Source organism: Oryctolagus cuniculus, chromosome 5 (genome assembly GCF_964237555.1).
Source record: "Oryctolagus cuniculus chromosome 5, mOryCun1.1, whole genome shotgun sequence".
NCBI lineage: Eukaryota > Metazoa > Chordata > Mammalia > Lagomorpha > Leporidae > Oryctolagus > Oryctolagus cuniculus.
The window spans coordinates 48887402-48914025 of record NC_091436.1 but is presented as its reverse complement, the minus strand read 5'-3'; the positions used below and the strand labels follow the sequence as shown (position 1 = coordinate 48914025).

Sequence of the window (26624 nt, the reverse complement as noted above, 5' to 3'; positions counted from 1 at the left end):
AAATGCTGGCTAGGATGTGAAAAAAAGGGAACACTTAGACACTGTTAGTGGGAATATAAATCAGTGCAGCTGCTTGGGAAACACTGAGGAGATAGCTTAGAAAACTAGAAGTAAACTTGCCATATGATTCATCAATCCCACACCCAAAAGAAATGAATATGCTGTATCAAAGAGATACCTGCACCATCATGTTCACAATAGTCAAAATTTGGAATCAATCAAGGTGTTCATCATCAGATGAATGGATAAAGAAAAAGTAGAATATATACACAATGGAATATTACTCACCTATAAAAAAAGAATGAAATCTACCATTTGCAGCAAAATGGACACAACTAGAGGACATCACGTTGAGTGAAATAAGCCAGACACAAGACAAATATTGCATGTCCTCCCATATATATGGGAGCTAAAATTTAAAAACAAACAAGAAAAAATAAGGGAAGGAAGGAATGAAGGAAGGGAAGGAGGAAGGGAGGGAAGGAGGGAGGAAGGAAGGGAAAAAAGGAGGGAGAAAGGGGTGAAGGGAGGGAGGGAGGGAAGAAGGAAGGAAGAGAGAAAGAAAGGCCTGTGTGTATCAGTACTGCTGCAAATATCATTTTGTTAAACTTTGTTTTATACCTTTTTCAAATCAATGGCTAAGAATGCTGTTCTACTGTAATGTGAATGAATTGATACTTTAAAATTAATTGTATATGTGTGAAATGTTCATTTTCTATTCAATTATTACTTATAGCTGTTGTCTGTATTTCCACAAATGAGGATTTTTTTCTTTTTATTTGTTAAACTTCTTATTTGGTGAAGTATTAACACTTTGTGCTTAATATATATTTGAAATATTATCTCAAAAACTAATAAAAAAGAAAGGAAGAAGGCAGGAGGGTGGGCAGGAAAGGGGGGAGGGTATATCACTATGGTCTTAGAATTGTAACTACAAACCATATTGAATCTGTGAAAAACTAATTAAAACTTTAAAAATAAAAACAGAAATTATAAAGAAAAAAGAAATGTCTATTCTTTATAATAAAGCTTGCATGTGTCCTTAAGTAACCTTGAGTTAATGAAAAATCAAATTAAAAATTTGCAAATAACATAGAAAGAAACATTAGTATCAAGGAAATGAAAATGGTAACTATCTTCTCAGGAGCAAGAAGATGCTCAAGTTCAATGTGAGTTGGGTAAATAAGAATTAAAATAATCTCATTAATTCATGAATTTGCCAAAACCTTAACAAACTGAATATTTTAAAGAGACACTGCTCATACATTTCACACATTTTTGGCAAGAAGGTAAAATTTCATGGAATATTGGAAAATAATCTGGCAGAAACAGTAAGATTTTGAGTTTAAATATATGTGTTCTCAGATTCAGCATTATCACTTTCAGAGTGAATCTAAAAAGTTGAAAAAAATGTTTTTATTTTTCTATACTAATTGATCTAATGAATAGATCTGCTCAAAATTATAAAAATGTAACTAGTGATGTTAGCTTAGGGAAAAATGAAATAAATAACAATATAAGAAACAGGAGGGAGAAATTGGGAACACTGCTATAAGGTCATTGTACTAGCAGTTAAGCAGTGTAATATTATTTAAAATGTGATTAAATACAATTAAAACAATGTGATTAGTAATTACAAACAATCCTGTTGTACAAACATCAAGACAACCACCAAAAAGAACAACAAGAACAAATTAAATTTATTAATCTGTCAGTAGGGGAATTTGGGTATAGGGGGTAACTGTACTGCCTCACAATTTTTTTTAAATTTAAAAATACTGTGAAATAAGTTTTTTTAAAAAAAAAGTTCATAGAAAATGGAATTAAAAGGTAAGTTTATTTTAGGGCAACAATTTTTTGAAAACCATATATAATTTTTTTCACAATAGACATTTTCCATTAAGGTTTTAAAACCCCTGGTGTTGGGGCCAGCATGTGGCACAGCAGGTAAAGCCACCACATGTGACACAGCCTTCCCAAATGGGTGCTGGCTAGAATTCTAGCTGCTCTACTTCTGATACAGCTCCCTGGTAATGCTCCTAGGAAAGTAGCACAGTATGACCCAAGTGCATGGGCCCCTGTACCCACGTAGGAGCTTCCACCTAGTCCAGCCTCAACCACTGAAGGAAAGTAGTGTGGGAAGAATCATTATTCTCCTAATTCTGTATATATGTAATACATGATATTCATTCACCTTATATAAATTAAAACATTTGTTTAAAAAACTTCTATATTGAAAGCAAAAAATTAAAAAAGAAATAGACAATCTGGACTGACCTATATATATATATATTAAAGAAGCTGAATAAATAATTAATAACCTCCCAAAATAGAAAATACCAAGCTCAAACTGGTTCACTTGTAAATTCTATCAAACACTTAAGGAATAAATTATATCAAATCTGTTCAACAGTTCCAAAAGACAAAACAGAAGGAATAATTTCCTAACTTATTATGAGAACAAGCTGCTTGCAACATCGGCAACCCATATGGAGTGCTAGTTCAAGTGCTGGATGCGCTCTGCTTCTAAACTAGCTCCCTACGAAAGCACTTGGGAAAGCAGTGGATGATAGCCAAAGTACTTGAGTCCCTGCCACCCACTTGGGAGACCCAGATGGAATTCCAGGCTCTTGGCTTTGGTCTGGCTCAGCACCAACCACTGGGGCCATCTGGAGAGTGACACAGCAAATAGAAGCATGCTTGCTCTGTCATTCTGTCCATCAAATAAATAAATCTATTAAAGAAAGGAACATTTCATTCTGTACTCATCTAGAAAAATGTACATGATTACACATAAAACTCAAATTTCAGAATAATAATACCATTTTGGTAAAGAGGAGACAGAAATATTCATGTTTGTATGTTGATGTGATTGTACATTTGTCTGATGTATCAGATCACTGTAAGTGCAGAGAAAGTCTAGAAGCCTAAATATCAAAATGTGCCATTGGTCAGGCATCTCCCTCTAGGTGATCACAGAAAAGGGAAAATAGCTTCTCCTTTGAACACCTTTGTTTGATCTGACTTCAATCAATCATGTGTGCCTTTAGAATTTTTTGAGGGATGATCACATTTAGAATGAACCCTCTGACTCATTTTGAAATTATAGACATCGGGGCCAGCGCTGTGGCATAGCAGATAAAGCCATTGCTTGCAGTACTGGCATCCCATATGGGTGCCGGATCAGGTTCTGGCTGCTTCACTTCTGATCCAGCTCTCTGCTGTGGCCTGGGAAAGCAGTGGAGGATGGCCCAAGTCCTTGGGCCCCTGCACCCACGTGGGAGACCAGGAAGAAGCTCCTGGCTCCTGCCTTCGGATTGGCACAGCTCCGGCCATTGCGGCCAACTGGGGAGTGAACCAGCAGAGGGAAGACCTACCTCTCTCTCTCTCTCTCTCTCTCTCTCTCTCTCTCTCTCTAACTCTGACTTTCAAATAAACAAACAAACCTTAAAAAAAAAAAAATTACAGACATCAAGGCCTACTCTGCACACATAGACCATAACCCGGATTACTCCTGCAAATTTGTAAAGATCATTTAATATGTTAATAGTGGCTAGTCAGGACACATAACTATAACTAGAAAAGTTATCTGGATGTAAAAGGTAGATATACCTGTTTTCTTTGGAAGAGTTCATATTTTCACCATAAAGAAGTAAACTAAGTCCTTCTTCTACAGAGGCAATTCTTGCCAAGATATCAGCTATCTGAGTTAAAGCTGTTTCAGAGCAATTCAGAGCAGCCTGTACATTAAAAAGATATGAAAAATTGTACATTTTACATCATACTAATATATCACAGACTAAAATCCAAAAGTGGTATGCAATTTACTAAAGTTACACTACCACAAGAGAAAAAACATAATTATTTATTTAGGTATGAAATATGTTCAGAATCAAATGTGACACTAAATTATATTCTTTTACCAGCACAATTGATGATGTACATAAACACAAGTTTTTCACCCAAGCCAGCTATTGAGCATTGTTCCTATTATGCTTTTACAAACAACTGCTGTTAATGAGCACAGTAGCTCCTCTGGTTCTATTTTTCCCTTTACTTTCCAACCACTGGGTCCCTGTACTTCCAATGTAATCATATTGTATATGGCATTTAACAAACTACCATCATTTCTAAAGGATACTACTAGTGAAAAATGTAAGCTGGGCCAACCACATTTCCTAATTTTTTATTACACATTGAAGTACTAAACTAGCTTTGAGAGCATATACCAAAATAGCACCAAAAAAAAAAAAAAAAAAAAAAAAACACTGGTAACCGTAAAATCTTGTTGATGCATAACACCCTCTGGAATTATTGTGGGGCCCAGTTACTATAATTCCTGTTCTTTCTTGGGTCCTCTTATTAATCTGCATTGTACCTGCATGGAAGTCCATGTACATGTTCTCTACGATAAATGTGAAAATGTACAAGTTGCAACCAATACATTCTAATAAATTGTATGGGATATCTTAACTAATGTTGAATTGTGTATATTCACTCAAAAAATATCCAGATAGAGGTAGTCAACTAATATATTAGGCAGTCTATTACTTTTTATGCTAAATAGCCTTCTTTAAACTTCTCTTCTTGGATGGGGCTGGCATTGAGGCACAGCAGGTAAAACTGCCTCCGAGAAGGATGGCATCCCATATGGATTCCAGTTTGTGTCCCAACTGCTCCACTACTGATCCAGCTCTCTGCTAATGTCCTAATAAACAGTGGAAGATGGCTCAAGTGCTTGGGCCTGAACCAACCATGTGAGACAGCCGGCAGAAGCTCCTTACTCTGGCCTGGCCCAGCCCTGGCCTTTGCAGCCATCTGGGGAGTGAATCAGCAGATGGAAGATATCTCTCTCGCCCCTCTCTCCCTCCTCCCCTCTCCCTCACTCTCACTCTCTCCCACACTCCCTCTCTCCCTCTCGCTCTCTCCCTCTCCCTCTCTTTCAAGTAAAATAAATAAATCTTTAAAAAAAAAAAAACTCAGAATAATTTCCTCTTCCACAAGTATCTATTTTTATTTTTCCTGTCAGGTATTTATACATACATATATGAGAATATATTTTCTCTCATGCAAATACATACAAACAGACACACACACACACATTCCTATACTTTTTTGGAACTGTTTTCCTCATTTTATCTTTTTTTTGCTTAAAAATGTCTCTCCTGTTATAGCAGACTAGTTTAAGACAATAAACATGTTTTATTCTTTTCTGTATTTAGTACCCAAAACAAAGCTACAAGTGCAACAGGTGATGCCAGGTGTCTTAAATTAAGTACTGAATGTATACTATATGCCCAAGGGCTGGTCCTTAAGCTCAAGAATAAGTAATCCAGGGCCAGTGCTGTGGAGTAGCAGGTAAAGCTGCCACCTGCAGTGCCGGCAACCCATATGGGCACCAGTTCAAGCCCCAGCTGCTCCACTTCCAATCCAGCTCTCTGCTATGGCCCGTGGAAGATGGCCTAAGCACTTGGGCCCCTGCATGTGGGAGACACGGAAGAAGCTCCTGGCTCCTGGCTACAGATCTGCACAGTTCTGGCCACTGCGGCCAATTACGGAGTGAACCAGCAGATGGAAGACCTGTCTCTCTCTCTCTCTCTCTCTCTCTCTCTCTCTCTCTCTATCTCTATGCCTCTCCATCTCTCTCTGTGTAACTCTGACTTTCAAATAAATAAATAAATCTTTTAAAATAAATAAATAAATAATCCAAGCATAATGTAAGAACAATTACAGAATCACATAACATGGGAGTAGGAGAGGAAAAGAACTCCTAACTTTGAAAGGGAAATTTGGGGAGAAATTTCAGAAAAAACTCTGGTCTAAAGAAAATAATTTTTCATATGAACTAAATTTAAGACTTTCCAAGGCTAGGGAAAAAGTATACAAACTCAGGTAAATAATAATCATGTTCATAAATTCAAATTGTTTGTTATAACTAGATAATATGGAAAAGAATATAGTTATAACACAGGAAAACAGAAAATTTGGGAAATGCCAACTTGAGGATAGTGAAATTTATACAATAAACAACAAGCTGGACAGATTATGACAGACCAATGATTGTTGAGTATAACAGGATGACTAAACCAGTATAAACAGGCCAGCGCCGTGGCTTACTAGGCTAGTCCTCCGCCTTGCGGCGCCGGCACACCGGGTTCTAGTCCCGGTTGGGGCGCCAGATTCTGTCCCTGTTGCCCCTCTTCCAGGCCAGCTCTCTGCTGTGGCCAGGGAGTGCAGTGGAGGATGGCCCAAGTGCTTGGGCCCTGCACCCCATGGGAGACCAGGAGAAGCACCTGGCTCCTGCCTTCAGATCAGCGTGGTGCGCCAGTGCGCCGGCCGTGGCGGCCATTGGAGGGTGAACCAGTGGCAAAGGAAGACCTTTCTCTCTGTCTCTCTCTCTCTCACTGTCCACTCTGCCTGTCAAAAAAAAAAAAAAAAAGTATAAACACAATACAGGTTTAACAGAATGAAAAGGTAAAAACTTTTAGCCTACTGGTAACTTTTAAAAGTTACTGATGGCCGGCGTCACGGCTCAACAGGCTAATCCTCCGCCTTGCAGCACCGGCACACCGGGTTCTAGTCCCAGTCAGGGTGCCAGATTCTGTCCTGGTTGCCCCTCTTCCAGGCCAGCTCTCTGCTGTGGCCCGGAGTGCAGTGGAGGATGGTCCAAATGCTTGGGCCCTGAACCCCATGGGAGACCAGGAGAAGCACCTGGCTCCTGCCATTGGATCAGCAGGGTGCACCGGCCGCAGCGTGCCGGCCGCAGCGGCCATTGGAGGGTGAACCAACAGCAAAGGAAGACCTTTCTCTCTGTCTCTCTCTCTCTCTCTCACTGTCCACTCTGCCTGTCAAAATAAATAAATAAATAAAATAAATATAAAAAAAATTTTAAAAAGTTACTGCCAAAAAAAAAGTTACTGCCAAAAAGATTATATCATAAGTACAGGGATATATTGTACAGACAGTGGGACTGGGAACAGTATTAACTCTGTCACTCTAAATATCTAACACTGAGCATGTCACTTCCTTAAGCCTCAGTTGTAGTAATTAAATTATATGATGGGCATATATAGGCACTTAAGAAGTGAATCAGCAGATAGGATATTTCTCTCTTTTCCTACTTTTCAAGCAAATTAATTTTTAAATTATATGATATAAGGTAATATTCTGTGTAAACTGTAAAGAGATAAATGTGTTTAGAATTGGGCGTGCATGTAAGCTTACTTTCTAAAGTAAAACCATTTCTTCTTAACATAAAACACAGTCGGTTCTTACAAATATAATCTATTTCCAATGTATCTACCCCTAGAAAGTTGCATCAATACAAATAAAATGTTCACAAGATTTGTTAGATTTCCAAGACAGCTTAATAGAACAGCTTTCCTAAGTCCTTGGCATCAGCACATCTAAGCCTGATTAGAAAAAAATAAGACATAGGTATTTTTCTCCTCACCTTGTCATAACTAATAAATCAACCAGCTATATGAACTATAATTTAATAATAAAAATATGTGCCAGCCCAAAATACATGCATAAATGGGAACACAGTATAATAAAATAATACATGAAACATACCAAATTTGGAATTAAAGTTCTGTGGCACAGCAGTTTAAGCCACTGCTTGCAATGCTGGCATCCAGTACTGTAGCACTGGTTTGGGTCTGGGAAGCTCTGCTTCAGATCTAGCTCCCTGCTAATGCACCTAGGAAACTAGCAGAAGATAGGCAAAGTACTTGGGCCCCTGAAAACCACATGGGAGACCGAGATATGGAGTTCCAACCTCCTGGCCATTGCAACTATCTGGGGAGTAAACCAGTGGATTGAAGGAAGCTTTCCCTATGTTCACTAATACCCAATTAAAAGACTGTTTTTCTCTTTAGTAACTAATACCAACCTCTGTTCCTTTCATTATATTATGAATAGGCTGAAGAAGTGCCTCTATCACAGTATTGTTATATAAGCATTCGATAGCACACTCTTTTTGATCACAGAGAATTTGCAGAACTTCAGTCACCATACTGGCAGGAGAATAATTCTCTGATAAGAAAAACATATTTTTACAAATTAAAACATACAGCATTAAATATTTAGTAGACTTCTATTTATGTGTTAGCTTTTGTTTTTCCAAGAAATTCAACATCAAATTAAATTCAATAGTTTAAACAAAAAAAAAAACACATGTAACCCAATGCCCAAAGGATAAAATGAGCATTACCAATTTATAACTGGTAACTTAAGGAGATTTCAGTTCCCTTAATACAATTTATGTTAAGACAAAAATAAGTAAAGGACAATTAATATAAATGTCAAGACAAAAACATAAAATAATTCACCATTTGACATTAAATCATTGTTTGACATTGAAAACATAGTTTAAAACAAGCTCATAACTTTTTTCCTCCTAGAAAATTTTTACTTCAATCACTTTAATTCTTTCTTTAAGTAATATATTTAGCCACTGAGCCCCACAGAAAATTAAATGAGAGTCACTAAGATGACACAGTGTACAAAAAGGAAGGCAGACAAGAATAGAAATTGTCATTAATTTTCATGCAGACAAGTATACTTCTTGTGCTAGCATAAAAACCAATGAAAATAGTATTTTTTTCTTTTAAAAAATGTACAAGAAAACACAAATACACGTAAATGTAACATCACGGATATATATCTCGCTGAAATAAATATTTTTAATTTCATAAATTAGCATATTTTCCTATACTTGAACTAGTATCCTCACAAAAGTGGAATTTAATGTAAGACTGTCCTACTAAAGTACAAAACTAACACAGCAAATCCTTAACTTATGTTATAATATTCCAGACAAAAAGCACATGTTGACTTCAAGTGAATATTTAACAAAAATAAAATGGAAAAAGGAAAGTTCAGTGATTCCTCAATCTACTGCACATGAGAAACTCTTTATGCTGAGACATTTTATTGATAAGCATTTGTCCATTCTTTCATTTATCCAATCACCTACTATCTGTGCATTCACACATCAGATACTGTACAAGACAAAGAAGTTAAAAAAATCCACTAGATGGACTTTTATGGATATTAACAAGTAATAATGAGGCCGGCGCTGTGGTGTAGCAGGTAAAGCCGCCGTCTGTAGCGCCAGCATCCTTTATGGGCACCAGTTCAAGTCCCGTCGGCTCCACCTCCGATCCAGCTCCCTGTTAATGCATCTGAGAAAGCCAAAGAGGATGGCCCAAGCACTTCAGCCTCTGCACCCATGTGGGAGACCTGGAAAAAGCTCCTGGCTTTTGGCTTCTGGCTTCGGTCTAGCCCATTCCCTAGCCGTTGAAGCCATTTAGGAAGCAAACCACTGGACAGAAAATCTCTGTGTAATTCTGACTTGCAAATAAATAAAAATCTTTTTAAAAAATTTTAAAAAACAAGTAACCATATCAAGAAAGGATGAAAAGATGATTTTACTAAAAGGAAACAAACCATGTTGTAGGACTATACAGCAGGCTTACTTAAACTGACACTTTATAGATGAAAATACAGTAAAAGAAAAAAAGTCTGAAAGCACTGTTACAATCAATAGGATGTTATAATTTCACCAATAAAATGTACTAGTTGATATATTATAGCTTTAATATATAGCCCAAATCATTTTTTCTTTGATTCACTTGAGTTTCTCTCAGAACTTGTGCTAGCATTTCTGGAGTACTTCCCAATTTTAGAACACTATAAATATATGCATTAATGGGGTGTTTTATTATGCATTTAACTTTGGAAACTTTTATGGATATCCAAAGGGAAAAACAAAGTTAACTTTTAAATATTAATATTTTAACACATTTTTGTAAGCCAATTAATAGCCTTAAACTGAGAGACATTTTACTGAGACAATGTGGAGTTTCTTTTCTTTACTCTTCAATGAAAGATCTTAAAAAGACTGAAGTTATGGATATGAACCAAAACAAGCCAGCTAATCAAAATATACTGGAAAGTGTAAAAAATAGAAAATTGAAAAGAACAGATTTGTATCTATCAGTGAAAATTTCTATATCATTTCTTAAGAGCACCTTGATATTAATAAAGAATAACACTAAAATTCTCAGAGAAATTGGTTCTAAATAAAAACTTAAGAGATTAGAAACACCTTAAAATATCAACAAAATTAGGCATCAGGTCTTACTTCAAGATTAAAGTAATTTCTTACAAATAATATTATATCTTAACCCAGTTTACCAAACTAGGTCCAACACTCAAAACATCTAGACAATAGCACAGTTAAATATTTTAGATGTATCTAAGTCTCTATTTAAAATAAAACAAAGTTACCTAATTCTGAAGCTGATGTTGTCCTTGGACAACTTGGTGAATAATAAATAAGTTGGGTAAACAAAACCAGCAGTTCTGTTAGGGACACTGAATCTTAAAAAAAGAAAAAAGAAAAAAATAATTACAATCATGTTTGCAACTCAAAAACTTTAGCTGAATTTCCATTCACCAATATGATTTTCATAGAAGCTGTAATACAATAAGGCAGAAGTGAGCTGACAATCCATGGCAGAAGATGACAGAAGACTCCAGAAACAATCTGACATAGGGAAAAGATGGTAAGGTAAGCAATACAATGGGTGCTATGCGAGGGTTGTTTCTCCATATATTTTCAACCAATCACTTAACACAAACCTATAATATGAAAGTGTATTAATTTAATCACGGTTATTAGAGTACATCCAATTATGGGCAGTAAAACCCACCTGAATGTACTGGTTCAATTATCTATATTTAGCATTATAGAAAAGGGGTCAGCAAACTTTCTCTGTGAAGAATTAGAAAGAAAGTATTTTAGGCTTTGTAGCCAAACAGCCTCTTTTATAAATACTCAAGTCCACTTTGTAGCACTGCATAGCCACAGGCAATATGCAAATGAATGAGTTACCGATAAAACATCATTATGTACACTGAAATGTATGTATTTGTTCATATGTATTTGTTCACATGTTTCAAAATGTAATGGTCTTCTAATTTTTTTCCAACAACCTAAAAACCACCGTTCTTAACTCACAAATATATAAACCAGAGGCAAACCAGATTTGGCCCCTGGATAATAATGTACCATCCTTTGCTATAGAAGCTTAATTAAAGGATTCTAATGAAAAAGCATTTGAAACTTAAAGATGAATGCTGGTCTACATTATCATAGAACAAAAGACCACTCAGAACATCATCTTGAGATGACCTATGATATTTGATATACCAAACTAAAAGAATAAAGGTTAAATTATTTGTCCATGGGGCTGCTGCTGTGGCACAGCAGGTAAAGTCACTGCCTGCAGTGTTGGCATCCCATATGGGCACCAGTTCAAGTCCCAGCTGCTCCACTTCTGATCTAGCTCTCTGCTACAGCCTGGAAAAGCAATAGAAGATGGCCCAAGTCCTTGGACCCCCTCCAACCATGTTGAAGACCTAGAATAAGCTCCTGGCTCCTGGCTTCAGATTGGCACAGCTCCAACCCTTGTGGTCATCTGGAAGTAAACCAGCAGATGTAAGACCTTTCTCTCTCTGCCTCTGCCTCTCTGTAACTCTGCCTTTCAAATAAATAAATATATCTTTAAAAAAAAATTTTGTCCAAAACATTGCCATTTATAGGTAAGCCAAAACTTACATGAGGTTTTCTAATTCTGCACCCAGATCTAGATTTTTAACTATATCTGAGAGAAATAAGGAAAACATTTAAAAGCTAGAAAAAAAAAAAAAACTAAACATGTAGGGAAAAGTACACACTGAAGACTAAAAGGAAAAGTAAATGCTTCAAATTGTGTGAATTATTGGTAAAATAAAAGGTCTGTAGCTACATATCCTAGAAGAGACCATGCCAAATTTCCAAATTTGAAAATCCAAGGGTACACATTTGGCACAGAAGTTAAGATACTACATGGTATGTCTGCTTCCCACTTCAGAGTGCCTGGGTTTGAGTCCTAAATCCATTTCCAATTCTATCTTCCTGCTAAGGCATATCCTGGGAGGCAATAGGTGTTGGCTCAAGCACTTGAGTCCGTTCTATCCTGGGAGATTCATAGTGAGCACCAGGCCCCTGGCTTCAGCCTGGCCCACCGCCACTGTTAGAGGACTTCAGATAATGACTCAGATAGAATATCTCTCCTTGTCTGTATCTGTTTCTTTCTTGCACTCTCTCTGTGTTTAGGTGCCTTTCAAATAAATAATAAACTTTAAAAATAACAATCTATAGCTTACCATCTCTCAACATACTCATTTCTCCTAATTACACTTACCTTTTCTATTCTTCAGCTTTACAGGAAAGAGTTTTCTGCCTTGTGTATAAATCAGTAATCTTCCTAACAGGCATAGTGAGTGGATGAAATAAATATACTGTAATTCTTGTCCTGAGTAGTAGAAAGTTTTCTGTCTGTTCCCTTAGAGGAGGCAAACAAAGACATTTATTTTAATGTCATTTATATTTTATAGTACCTGTCTTCACACCCTCCTGAACATTAAACACAGTTATAGCCTATAATAAACATTTGGTGTGAATTTTTTAAAATTATTTTATTTCCAAAAATTCTTTACATTAAAGCTGAATAAAAGCAGTCATAAAATTGGCAAACCTCAGAATAGCGCAATTTGCATACAATGTTTATTCCAAAATAAATATCACAAGATTGCCAGAGTAATCATCTGTAATTAAGGAAAAACCTTAAAAGTGAGGGAGGGAGAAAATCAATAGAAAATGTAGGTTACTGGGGGCCGGCGCTGTGGTGCAGTGGGTTAATGCCCTGGCCTGAAGCACCAGCATCCCCTATGGACACCAGTTCAAGTCCTGGCTGCTCCTCTTCCAATCCAGCTCTCTGCTGTGGCCTGGGAAAGCAGTGGAAGATGACCCAAGTCTTTGGGCCCCTGCACCCACATGGGAGACCTGAAGAAGCTCCTGGCTCCTGCCTTCAGATCAGCGCAGCTCCAGCCATTGCGGCCATATTGGGAGTGAATCAGTGGATGAAGGTCTCTCTCTGTCTCTACCACTCTCTGTAACTCTATCAAATAAATAAAATAAATCTTAAAAAAAAAAAAAAAGAAAGAAAATGTAGGTTCTGCTTAATTTTACTAGTTAAAAGTGAACACACTGGGCCGGCTCTGTGGTGTAGTGGGTAAAGCACATGTAGACGCCAATTCAAGTCCCGGTTGCTTCACTTCCCATGCAGCTCTATGTTATGGCCTGGGAAAGCAGTAGAAGATGGCCCAAGTCTTTGGGCCCCTGCACCCACACAGGAGACCTTGGAAGACGCTCCAGGCTCCTGTTTCCTGGCTTTGGGCCAGCACAGCTCTGGCTATTGAGGCCAATTGGGGAATGAACCAGTGGATGGAATACCTCTCTCTTTCTTTGCCTTTCCTTTTCTCTTTCTGTGTAACTCTTTCAAATAAATAAATAAATCTTAAAAAAAAAAAAAAAAGTCAACACAGGTTGAGCATTCCTAACCCAAAAACCTGAAAACTGAAATGCTCTGAAATCTGAATGTTTTTAAGATTGAGAGATCTTCCACCTAATGATTTATTCTCCAACTGGCTGTAACAGAGAGAGAAATAGTATCTTCCATCCACTGGTTTATTCCCCAACTAGCCAAAACAGCCAGGGCTGGACCAGGCTGAAGTCAAAGGCCCAGAACTCCATCCAGGTCTCTGACAAAGGTGGCAGGGGCCCAAGAACTTGGCCATCTTCCATTGCCTTCCTAGTTGCATTGGCAGAAACCTGGATCAGAGGCAGAGCATACAGAGCTCAAACCAGCACTCATATGCTTGCTGCATCATAATGCCATCTCCTGAAATCTAAAATTTTTGAGCATTGTATTAGTGCTCAAAAGTTTTGGTTTCTCTGGATCTCCACACGCAAAAGTATGAAACTAGACCTCTATTTATATCTTACACAAAAATCCACTCAAAATGGTTCAAAGATCTAAATCTATGATCCAACATAATCAAATAACTAGAGAACATTGGGGAAATCCCACAAGACATTGTGATAAGCAGATTCCTAAAAGACCCCAGAACCACAGGCAATCAAAGCCAAAATTGACAAATGGGATTACATTAAGCTCAAAAGTTTCTGTACTTCAGCAACATGAAGAGGCAACCAAAAGAATGGGAGAAAATATTTGCAAATTATGCAAATGATAAAGGATTAATATCCAGAATATATAAAGAGCTCAAGAACTCTATAACAACAAAACAAACAACCCAGTTAAGAAATGGGCATGTATGCTAAACTGATCTTGTGTATATAAAGAGAATCGAAAATGAATCATGATGTGAATGGAAGGGGAGAGGGAGTGGGAAAGGGGAGGGTTGCAGGTGAGAGGGACGTTATCGGGGGGAAGCCATTGTAATCCATAAGCTGTACTTTGGAAATTTATATTCATTAAATAAAAGTTAAAAAAAGAAAAGAAAAAAGAAGAAATGGGCAAAAGACTTGAACAGGCATTTTTCAAAAGTAGAAATTCCAATGGCCAACAGACACATGAAAAAATGCCCAGGATAACTAGCCATCAGGGAAATGCAAATCAAAACCACAAGGAGGCTCTACCTCACCCCAGTTACAACAGCTCTCATACAGAGATACCCTAATATACTATTGATAGAAATGTAAACTAGTACAGCCACTGTGGAGGACAGTATGGAAACACCACAGAAATCTGAAAGTAGATCTACCATATGACCCAACCATCTCACTCCTGGGAATTTACCCAAGGGAAATGAAATCAGCATATGAAAGAGTTATGTGTACCCCCATGTTCACTGCAGCTTAATTCATAATAGGTAAGATATGAAATCAATCCCAATGCCCATCAACTGATGACTGCATAAAGAAACTGAAACATAAATACACTACAGAATACTACTCAGTGGTAAAAAAAAAAATCCTGTCTTTTGCAACAAAATGGATACAACTAGAAACAATTATATGTAGTAAAATTAGCCAAAGGACAAATACCATATGATTTGACTGATCTGTGGTAACCAATAGAGTATCTAAATTGTAATGTATATGAGTAAAAATGACATTTTGAGATTCAATAATTGTTTATAGCTCTTGTCTCTAATTCTGAGGAACAATGTTTTTTTCCTCATACTATTTGTTGAACTTTTTACTTACTGTTGGGTTAATCTTATTAATGTAAAGTAAACCTAAAATGGATCTTTGTAAAAATTAAGAGTGGGAATAAGAGAGAAGGAAGAAGAGTGGGAGCATGGGCAGGAGGAAGGGTATAGAGGGAAGAATCACTATGTTCCCAAATCTGTATATATGAAATGCATGAAATTTGCATGCATTAAATAAAAATTTTTTGAAAGTGTTGATTTCTGAAGCATATGAGACTTTAATTTTTGGGTTGGGAACTAGTTCAACTAGTAAAGTCTATGCAGATATTCCCAAACCCAAAGAACTCCAAAATGTAAAATACCTCAAGTATTTCAGATAAGGGATATTCAATCTGTACTACAAAATATCATGTTTATAATAATAAATGTAAATGAAGTTAGAATCACTAAAATATAGACATCTTCCAATATATATTCTTCGTTTACTCAGTGATCCATACAGTCATAATCTACTAAGTACCCATTTTATACAAGAAGCTGATTCACTGGTATCATAAAGCCACAAACTTACTGGTGTCATAAAACCAGAGGGGTATACAATTGGAATTCTGGGACTGGTGTTGTCGCACAGCAGGAAAAGCCATTGGTTGCAATGCAGCATCCCATAAGGGCACCAGTTTGTGTCCTGGCTATTCTACTTCCAATCCAGCTCCCTGCTAACAGCCTAGGAAAAGCAGCAGAATGGCCCAAGAGTCTTCTGGCTCCTGGCTTCGGCCTGGCCCAGCCCCAGCCATTGCAATCATCAGGGGTAATGAAGCAGCGGATAAGAGATCTATCTCTCTCTGTCTCTCGCTCTGTCTCTGTAACTCTGATTTTCAAATACAAAAAAATAAATCTTAAACAAATAATAATAAAATAAAATTGGACTTGAAAGTCAATGTGAGGCAACTGATCAGGTATGAATGTGGAGGATATATGAAAAAGGATCCACAGAGGCAAACACTGCATCATGGAACAAAAAAGATTAGAAACAAATAATGGGAAAGTCATGGAACAACAGAAACTAAAGCTTCATTTCTGTGGTTGAAAAGTTAATAGCAGGTAAAGAAATGGGTCCTGAGAAGTGCTCTTTTCAGAAGAGAAGCAGAGGGAAAAAAGCACATATGAAGCACAGAATTTCCTGGTTTTTTTTAGCACAAAAAAAAAAAAAAAGCCTGTTAAAGGAAGCAGGATAAAATACTAGTAGAAAGAGGGATACAGTACCAAGTGAAGAAGTCTTAGTTCTTTAAACAATCCAACAACAGAATCAAGAGAATAAAGAGACCAATCTGGAACATGACACCTCTTCATTATAGTCTAAAGAAAGGGAATATCTGTAAGAACATTTAAACATGGATCTGTATAATAGAATCAGGACATTTGGGAAACTCATATCTGGAAACTTCTATTTTCCCTGGAGCTCCTCCTAACAGGGAAGCAGACAGGAGCAAGACAGGGGTTAGGACATTAGCAAAGGCTTGTAATGGAACATCAAAGAAACAACATCTACAAGCATTCCAAAACACAAAGACAGTAACCAAAGTTTGAAAAATATATTTATACTTTTGAACTATGTCACAAATTCTCTCTGCTTAACTTCCTGTACACCAGAAACCACAGAGGATTGAATTGATAAAGTTGGAGAACTGCAAGCAGGAACCTCTGAAGGAGAAATGAGCAAAAATTTGGAAACAGCAGAATGCAATGAAGAACACTGAAGTCTTCACTAGACACCGAAGAAAATAGGGATTATTAGAATGACAGGAAAAGAAACAGCTAGACATAAAATTTTATATCAAGAATTTAGAAAACTCCATAAATTTGTAAACAAGATGACATATAAACATGTATCCTTTTACTTCCTTTGAAGAATAAATTCTGACTTTGTACTTTTTCCACCACCATGATTTACTCTTTGATCATTTCCCACTTGCTATAAACTAAAGAATTTACTCAGGGATGAAGAAAATTATATCTCCATCTCTCAGAACAAGTTATTTGCTTAGTGAAACAACATAAAAATAACAGGATGATAAAAGATAGCAGTTTTACATGACAAGTTGTAAGTAAGTTGTAAGTGAAAAAGCAACGAAAATTCAGAATAAGCAGAGAAGTATTCTTAAAAATTTGAAGATTGTAATGTTACAATGAATAAGATAGCTATTAGTGTAGAGGATTGTGAATAGAGCAATAGAAGTAAAAAGAAAGCTGTATAGGTATCAGTATGCAAGAGGAATATAAGAAGACTTACTTTAGTCAGTAACTAGAGAAAAGATCAGATTAGAAATGACTGCCAGGGGGCCGGCGCCGCAGCTCAATAGGCTAATCCTCCGCCTGCGGCGCCAGCACCCCGGGGTTCTGGTCCCAGACAGGGCGCCGGATTCTGTCCCAGTTGCCCCTCTTCCAGGCTAGCTCTCTGCTGTGGTCCGGGAGTGCAGTGGAGGATGGCCCAAGAGCTTGGGCCCTGCACCCGCATGGGAGACCAGGAGAAGCACCTGGCTCCTGCCATCGGATCAGCGCGGTACGCCAGCCGCAGCGGCCACTGGGGAGTGAACCAACGGTAAAGGAAGACCTTCTTCTCTGTCTCTCTCTCTCTCACTGTCCACTCTGCCTGTCAAAAATAAAATAAAAAAAAAAAAAAGAAATGACTGCCAGGGGCCAACACTGTGGCACAGCAAGTTAAGCCACTGTCTGCAGCATCAATATCCCATATGTGCACCAGTTCAAGATGCAGCTGCTCCACTTCAAGTCCACCTCCCTGCCAATGGCCTGGAAAAGCAGTCCAAGTCCATAGGGCCATTTACTCATGAAAGAGACCAAGAAGAAGCTCCTGGCTCCTGGCTTCGGCCTGGCACCAGCCTTTGCAAGCCATCTGGGGAGTGAACCATAGGATGGAAGGATGGAAGACTTCTCTGTCTAACTGTCTCTGTCTCTGTCTCTCTCTGTCTCTCTCTCTTTCTAACTTTGCCTTTCAAATAGATAAAATAAATCTTTTTAAAAAAGAAATAAATTACTGTCATATTATGAAGCATTTAGGACATTTTAGCTAACTCAGAATAAAAAGGGAGGAGTCACAAAGTAGAATGGGGTATCCAGTAATAAAGATAAGATTTTATGGAACTTTTCCTCCCATTAAAGAACATAAGAGATTGATTGAATGAATAACTGAATGACTGATATACTAGCAGAGAGAAAACAATGGACTGTGTATTATTGTAGTATAAAAAATTAGGATACATACCCTAGTATGAATTGAAGAACTGCATATAATAAAAAATCACTATGACATTAATTTCAAATGTAGATCTATTGTAAAAAGTCATGATTATACTATATCTTTATATTTATAAATAATATTTCACACCATTAGCAAGTGATCTAGCTTACCAAGATATAAACAACTAAACAACTACTTTGAATAAGTTATTACTAAATGATTGTTATTAATTAAACTAATCTTTTAAAGTATGTTATAGAGAAAATGACACTCACCACAATGCTTTGATTGTTCCAAAATTTCACCAGTTCTCATGGTCTGACACAATTCAAAATATTGAACACACTGCTGAACTGCTGTAGTTATCTGATAAAATAATAACTAATTAATTCCAGACATTTTTAGCCCTAAGTCCAGTAACTTGAAAATTTAGTGGAGGCTTTAAAAAAGTGCTCTAAGAGAATATTCGAGAAAAATTCCAGAATAGTATTTTTCTATCCAATGAAGCTCAGTCTCCCCAGCTACATTTTTCTGGGGAAAGTGAAAGCATTTGTGAGTCAACCAATATTGTTATAATATTGGTGTAAATTGATGGAAATAAGGCTTATCCTTTACATCTTATAATAAAAGATGCAAACACTCGGTGGCCCTGACTAAAAACTATCTTGCCCAATACCTTTGCCTTTGAATATTTTCTTCCCACTCATCCATTAAAATACCAGCTAGATCAAGCCTTCATTCTCACTTACCTCAAAAACTAAAAATGCTGATAACCGGTAAAGAAATATCTTATTTTCAAAAAAGAGTCACAATAAAAAATGATCTCCAATCCTTACTATGCCCAGTGATTCTGCTGAGTCTCCACTCTAACTCCTCTCCCCATTCACCATGAGCAGAGAATTCCTCTTTCCTCAACACCTGTTTGATGTAGATGCCCTTTCACTGTAATTTCCAAGTAAAACATAAGCCACTCATTAGATAAGGACTGATAACTAATAGATTTAATAAAAAGGAGGTTGTTGGTGATCTTGGAAAGACCAATTTCAGGGGAGCTTGGAGAATAAAGCCAGTTCATAATTGAAACAGGAATAAGAACCAAAAAAGTATAGGGAACTAGTATAATTTTCATTTTCAAGAAGGTTGGTTGTGAAGAAAAAAAAAATAGGGCTGATAGTACAGGGATCTTAACAAGTCAAGAATAATTTCAAGTTGGAAGGATATGATCATGCTTAAATGTAATTGAGGAAAGTTAATAGGAAGAGGATACTTCCAAAACTTTATGAAAAATGGAATTAGTAGGTGTTCATTTTAGTGCAAAGTAAATTTGAAATCCACGTATAGTTTTTTCCATAATATGTGTTTTCTACGAGCTTTTTGAACATCCCCATACAAAAGAGAAGGATAGCTGAGAGAAAAAAGTACAGCAAAGGAAGAAGCAAATAGGACCCAAGTAGAAAGAAGGATTAAGGTTGAGATGGGGAAAAAAATTGAAGATTTCACAGACAGAAATGGTTTAATAATTGTGGTGTCAATGGATTTTCCAAGCTAGTTAATTCTTATGGCCTCAAATGTACACAGAAAAGAGTTAACATGGTAGAACTTCTTTATAAAAGCTTGATTTTATAGTTGGAGTCTGAGAGCATCTGGGAACATGGATTTCAGAAAGGTTTAAACCATTAACAGAATGGCTAGGAGGGATTTCACCATACCTAAACTGTCTATATAGATATGAGTGGGGTTTATGCTGAACACCTGTTTTCCTCTTAGGTATCTGGGATTGTGGTATTTCCTAGACAGAGGATGCCAACATGATCAGCCCCAGTTAAAAAAAGAGTTGGGGGGGGGGGGGTGGAGGTCGCATTGAGCCAATGAATTTCCCCTGTAGGCAACATTTCACAGGAATTGTCACAATTCTGTGATGAAATTGTGCATATCCTATATGATTTTTGGTGGAGAAAAAGACTCTTAGAAGCTAGCTAGCACTTTCATATCTTTCAGATTTTACCCAATGTGCCTGTTCTCCTTGCTTTGAATCTTTACATTGTAATATGGGTAAATGGCAGTTGATAATATGACTATATATATTTCCTAGCAAATCACCAAATTGGGTTGGTTTTGGAGGACCATTCTTTGATAGCTACAGTTCTTTTCTAAATCATACTTCAGAGATCCATGCCTCCTAGATATCAGCATTTCAAACTCAATATAACCAAATCTACTAAATCTAAAAACCGTTATCTTTCCCAGCAAAAATTTTCCTCCTGCTGTGTTAGAAACCTCAATGAATTACATTATCTCAATTATCTCCTCAATGAATTACATTATCTCAATTATCTGAGGCTTCATCCATTCTCCAAACAAAAGCTAAGGACTTTAAATCCTACATTCTAAATATGGTATACCTTAAGCCATCCATTATCCCAATTCTCACTGTCTTATCCTTAACTAATGCTTCTATCACCTTTCACTAGATAACCACACAGCTACTGGCTATACCATTGAACAATGCAGATTCTCATTCATTACAGAAAATGTTATTGGACAGCACTGATGAGAAGCTAGAAGAAATGCTTTAGCAGATCATCATGCATAACAGGCTGCTATGACCAGTCCTAACATAAAGGTGTCTTATAGAACAGAAGACAAAACTCATGGCATGGTCCAAAGTTTTTACCACAGATACACAAAATTTAATCTTCAATTCTGAAGAGAAAACAGAAATAAATGAATCCTGAATCCATTTTGCTCAAGATTTTTTTTCAGAACTGCGGCCACGGTTACTTTAAAAAAAACCAATATACCATGAATATCTGTTGATATGTTGTAAATGAAGGAAAGTTTTTTTTTTTTTTTAAGAAAATGAGATTTAAGTTGAAATATACAGGTTAACAGATTATGTAACAGGATGTAAATATTTGACCAAATAATATATTTAATTGATTTATAATGAAGAAATTGAATTTATTGGCTAAAAATTTGAGTATAGTTAACTTTTCAAAAAAAATATTTAAAAGTTAACATATTAGAAACATACTTGAAAAGCTTTATTTGGGGAAAAAATAAAATATATATGTAATTAATAATGAGAAAATTAACAAAAAGAAATATACTTGAAATATTTCCACTGGGGCCTCTGTGATAGTAATAGTGTGAGTATATAAACCATGGAATAAAAATATGCTCTTATTTGTTTTTGCTTTTCTCAGTTCTAACAATACCTATCTATGCTCATATGGCAACAACAAATTTTCATTTAAGAATGAAAGATATATGAAATAATAAAAGACTTATTTCAATTCAATTTCTCCAAAAACTTGTAAGCATCTTTTACAAATTTCCATACCATTTTTCAAAATCCCTCTCTTTTTCTGCAGCTCAATTCTCTTGATTCTCAAACACAAGACAATTGTTTTCCACATTTCATTTTATTCTCTACTGCACTCATTCAAAAATTCACAATTCCGGGAATCTGTCTTTCATCTCACCTCTAAATTCAAGGTCTTTAATATACAACATATACATATGGTTATATAGAAAACTCTTAAAGTATTTTAATAAATTTCAAGTTTTTCATGTTTGTCAATTATTATTTATTAGACATTAATTTCAATTCCTCTCAATGCCTTTCACATTTTTCTTCTAATAGTAATATATGTTGATGTAGCCTGGTAACATATGTTATAATATTAGCCTAATACATGATGTATCTTGAACTAATTTTTATTAATGCAAAAGCTTTTATCATTCAGAATTTTTTATGCAACTTTTACTCAAAAGTATGGGTATATTTTATAGAACTCCCTACATAATACCTGATCTGAACCAAATTACATGCCAACGCTTAAAAATATGGCTTCTGTCAAACTAGTTTATTTATTGCATCCCAATTCACTATGCTTACTAATCATTATCCTGACTGCATTTTTAAGTCCTTACTTTTATCCTTTTGTTGGTAGTTTAAGGCTACATAAAAATGGAATGGCCTCATTATCCAATATTAATTATCATCATTCAACTTTGTATATTCAAGTTATTACATCATAAACCTTTTTGTGACATTATTTTTAACATAAAAAGATAGGCACACAAACTTACCAGAGACTTATATTTCTTTTCAAGAAGTCTTAATACTGCAGATCTGCTATAATATGCATGCTAAAATTCAGGAGAAATGGTATTTAATATTTAAACTAGGCCATTCAAAATATATTTTCCCTCTATTATTTCTAATAAAAGTCACACAATAGCTTAGGTTTAAATTATAATAATCAATGAGAAACAGGTTTTTCTATGTACACTGTATTGGAAGCATAGCAATAACAAGGGCACAAATGATATCAAAAAAACATGGATCATTTAGTGACAGGCCAGTGAAAAACCATTCTATCAATCGATTGTGCCCAATTTTCATGCTAAACAATTTTAAAATGACCACTCCAAATCATAGCCAACAACTTGTATTAAGACAGAACCCAAAGAAAGATACAGATGGCAAGGAGATAATCTCTGTCCGATAGGAATATCATATTGTCTACCAGAACAAAAATTTGCCAAGGTTGAAAGGACCCAAAGGGGCAGTATCCTAATCATTTTCTGCCAATTATATTTAAAAATTATTGAAACAGCCAAAAAAGCTTTAATTCTCTACTTAAAGCAAAATATACATGGAATTAAAACATGCACAACATGGTGCAAAAGCAAGGAAAACTGTAAATATTGTTCAGTGAAATGTTTAGTGTTAGGTGTCGTTAGTGGTAAAATATAGCTTTTGTATTTTATCTAGGAACAACCAAAATAGTAAACAAACTAAACCCCAGTAAACAAAAAAATCGGAACTCTGGGAAAAAGAGTTTTTTCAATTTATTAGTATTTTTATTAACTGAAGGTTAATCAGAATCTTGTATGTTTTAACCTTGAGACTTAAAATATTTCAAAATCCATGAATTCTTTTTACACCTTTAATAAGAGAAATATTTTAATGTATAACTAAATTATTTTCTGATCATATTCTAAAAAGGAACTCTCATAACTTATCCCTTGAAATCATAGTTAGCAAACTAAAGCCCTCACACAAAATTCAATCTATTGCCTGATTTGGTAAATAAGGTTTTAGGACATAGTGAAGTCCATTCATTTAATTAACACATATGGATGCTCTGGGGATACAACAGTTGGGTTAAATAACTTCAACAGAGACCAGAAAGTCCACAAGGACAAATACATGAATATTTAATGTCTGGTCCTTACAGACATAAATGGTATAGAAGGATGTGATGAATTTTCATTAACAGTAGTTAATATTAACAGTAGCTGTTTATCTGATTTTTTAATGACTTTCTATTGGTTACTGTGATCATTCATATTCTCTTAGGAATCAAGTTCTAACAACACAGATGTTAAGCGAAATAAAGTTAATTTTAAACAATTAGTACATTTCATTTTTGTTAAAAAAAAGACATAAACAGATAAATTAAGAATAAGAAATGTACTGAGGCAGGCATTGTGGCATAGCAGGCTAAGACACAGCCTGTGACACTGGCCTCCCACATGGGCATTGGTGGGATTCCAGGCTGCTCCACACCCATCCAGCTCCCTGCTAATGCTCCTGGAAAAACAGGGGCAGAGGGCCCAAGTGCTTGATTCCTGACATCCATGTGGATGACCTCAATGGAGTTCCAGGCTTCTGCTATTGGCCTGCCCAGTCCTAATTGTTGTGACTATTTGAAGAGTGAACCAGCATATGGAAGCTCGCTCTCACTCTTGCTCGCTCATTCGCTCTCGCGTGCGTGCCTTTCAAATAAAGAAATATTTTTAAAACAAATGAGCATTGAAATTTTATTTCCAACCACACCTATTTAAAAATTTGAAAAGTTTTAAAGAATATCTGATTTTAAACAGTTCAACTAGAGATTCAAATTATCATTTAAGAGCCTATTTTAGATGTATCACTTACTAGGTAAACAATCTCAAACATTACAATTCAAAAATGAAGTATTAATGTCACCTCATAGAATTTTATAAAAATTAAATGAGTCAATCCATATAAAAGCAATAAGAACTCACAAAGTAAATACTCAAACATCAGCTATACTTTAGAATGATGTAGCAATGTAGCAATGCACTACAGAATATAAAAACATTTCCTTACCATCCACTTTTGGAACCACACAGCCTTGGTATCGACTAATGCAAAAAAGTAGATTGGATCCAAAACCTTCTGTGACATGAGATGGCTTTGATCATGTTTAACTGACAACAAAGACAAAGTACTCTCCACAATTTCTTCCATATACCTTAATGTTTGAGAAAGAAGGGGTTTTCAGGAAAAAAAAAAAGTTATTATAGATATACTAGGGCTGGTGATGTTCTTTGTATTTATGTTATGATAAAGTAATAACAAATCTATAGGAAAAATTTTTATTTATATTTCAGTAAATAATAGGGATTGGATTCACACGCGATTTTTCTCCTTAAAAACTGATGCGCTGGTCTTTAAAAAAAAAATCACTTTTGCAGAAGATTCCAAGATGGCTGATTAGGGAAAACACGTGCGGATTCTGAACAGGGAAATATAGCAGAAAAAAATCGGGGGAAGTGCATTCCCAGGCGAGAGCTGCAGAGAGGTTTGCAGAGGAAAATCTACAGAAAAAAGAGGAATGCAGTGGAGCAGCATGGAAAGCACGTACACACAGCAGCAAGAAGGGACACCATTCATAAATTCCGCAGCTGGCGGCTAGAGGAGACATTAGGTTCTGAGAGTGAGGTAAAGGCAGATTGAAGCAGCTGGTGCCACTGGTGAAACTGCCTGAGGGAGATCTTTGTGGTCCAGACTGTCTTTGAGTACGGCCTAGATCTCTAGCAGGGGGTGAGGGGCAGGGTACCCCCTACTACAGCCAAGGAAAAGCACATTTCTTTCTCATCATTCATGATAAGAGCACTCAGCAAACAGAGGGGAGAGGCACCATTTTGACACAAATAGAAGCTACAGCAGCTCTTGTGCACACAACCAGAGGATTTGGGGGAGGGGAGGAATCTGTGCTTCCCACTGCCTTAGAGTCTGGCTAAGGTTGACAAGAGACTGGGCACTCACTTAGAAATGTGAGGTGCCAGGGCCAGCACTTCGGGTAGCATGTAAAGCCACTGGCTGCAGTGCTGACATCCCATATGGGTGCCAGTTTGAGTCTCGGCTGCTCCACTTCCAATCCAGCTCTCTGCTATGGCCTGAGAAAGCAGGAGAAAATGGCTCAAGTCCTGGGGCCCCTGCACCCACGTGGGAGACATGGTAAAAGCTCCTGGCTTCTTGCTTTTGATCAACGCAGCTCCAGCCGTTGCAGCCATTTGGGGAGTAAACCAGTGGATGGAAGACACCTCTCTCTCTCTCTCTCTCTCTCTGCCTCTGTCTCTCTGTAACTCTGACTTTCAAATAAATAAATAAATCTTAAAAAAAAAAAAAAAGAATTGTGAGGTGCCTCCATCCTCTCAACCTATTACAGGCCCCAGGGCGCAAACTATCAAGGTGGAACACCTACAGGAAGTTAGCTCTGAAAGCAACTCTGCTCTCTCCATGGTTGTGCAGGCTGGTGGGGAGGAAAAGGGAATCTCTGCTCCCCATGGCCATGGGAGCCTTGCACACTTTGACTATGGGAATCTTATGACTGAAAGATAGAGCAGGGGTGTGGTTGGGTCTCTGGGCAATCACTGTGTCTGGTATCAGAGGATCAGAGTTCCCTGACTGCTCAGGGTGGGTCATTGCTGAGGGTTTCTAGTCTCACACTGAAGAATGCACAGATCATTTATGCAGCTCATGCGCCAGCTTGGGTGAAGGTTGTACCCACTGTGGGCTAACCCTGGGCATGGATCACCTTGAAACAGATGTAATCATACCCTCCCCACTGTTGACAATAGATATTTACCACGCCCAACTTGTATGTCACCCTGGATTCTCACCCCACACTTAAGCACTGATCAGAGTTCCCTGGCCCCACCCAGCACACACCTCTAGGTATTAACTGAAGGAGCAAAAACTCCACTAAGCCACAGAGGCATAGCTCAAAGAAAAAACTCAGTCAATTCAAAATGGATCAAGGATCTAAATCTACAACCTGATACCATCAAATTACTAGAGGAGAACATTGTGAAAACTGCAAGACATTGGCATAAGCAAAGCCTTCATGGGAAAGACCCCAGAACCACAAAAAATAAAGGCCAAAATTAACAAATGGGTTTACATCAAGCTGAGACTTCTCTGCACTGCAAAGGAAACACCAAAGTCAACAGGCAACAAGAGTGGGAGAAA

The 26624-nt window shown here is 36.8% G+C and overlaps 1 protein-coding gene across 7 annotated transcripts in view; it reads right to left on the bottom strand.

The window, feature by feature from the left end:
* The window catches only part of TBC1D32 (TBC1 domain family member 32), a 250914-nt gene that overhangs the window by 172291 nt on the left and 51999 nt on the right, over positions 1 to 26624 (bottom strand). For all 7 annotated transcript variants that reach the window (XM_070073655.1, XM_070073654.1, XM_070073652.1 and 4 more), the window contains 7 exons: positions 24477 to 24621; positions 22424 to 22483; positions 18604 to 18694; positions 12258 to 12398; positions 10297 to 10389; positions 7895 to 8037; positions 3613 to 3740 (listed from right to left, as the gene is read on the bottom strand). In XM_070073655.1, coding sequence (XP_069929756.1) covers positions 3613 to 3740; positions 7895 to 8037; positions 10297 to 10389; positions 12258 to 12398; positions 18604 to 18694; positions 22424 to 22483; positions 24477 to 24621 — 801 coding nt within the window. The remainder of the gene's footprint in view (positions 1 to 3612; positions 3741 to 7894; positions 8038 to 10296; positions 10390 to 12257; positions 12399 to 18603; positions 18695 to 22423; positions 22484 to 24476; positions 24622 to 26624) is intronic.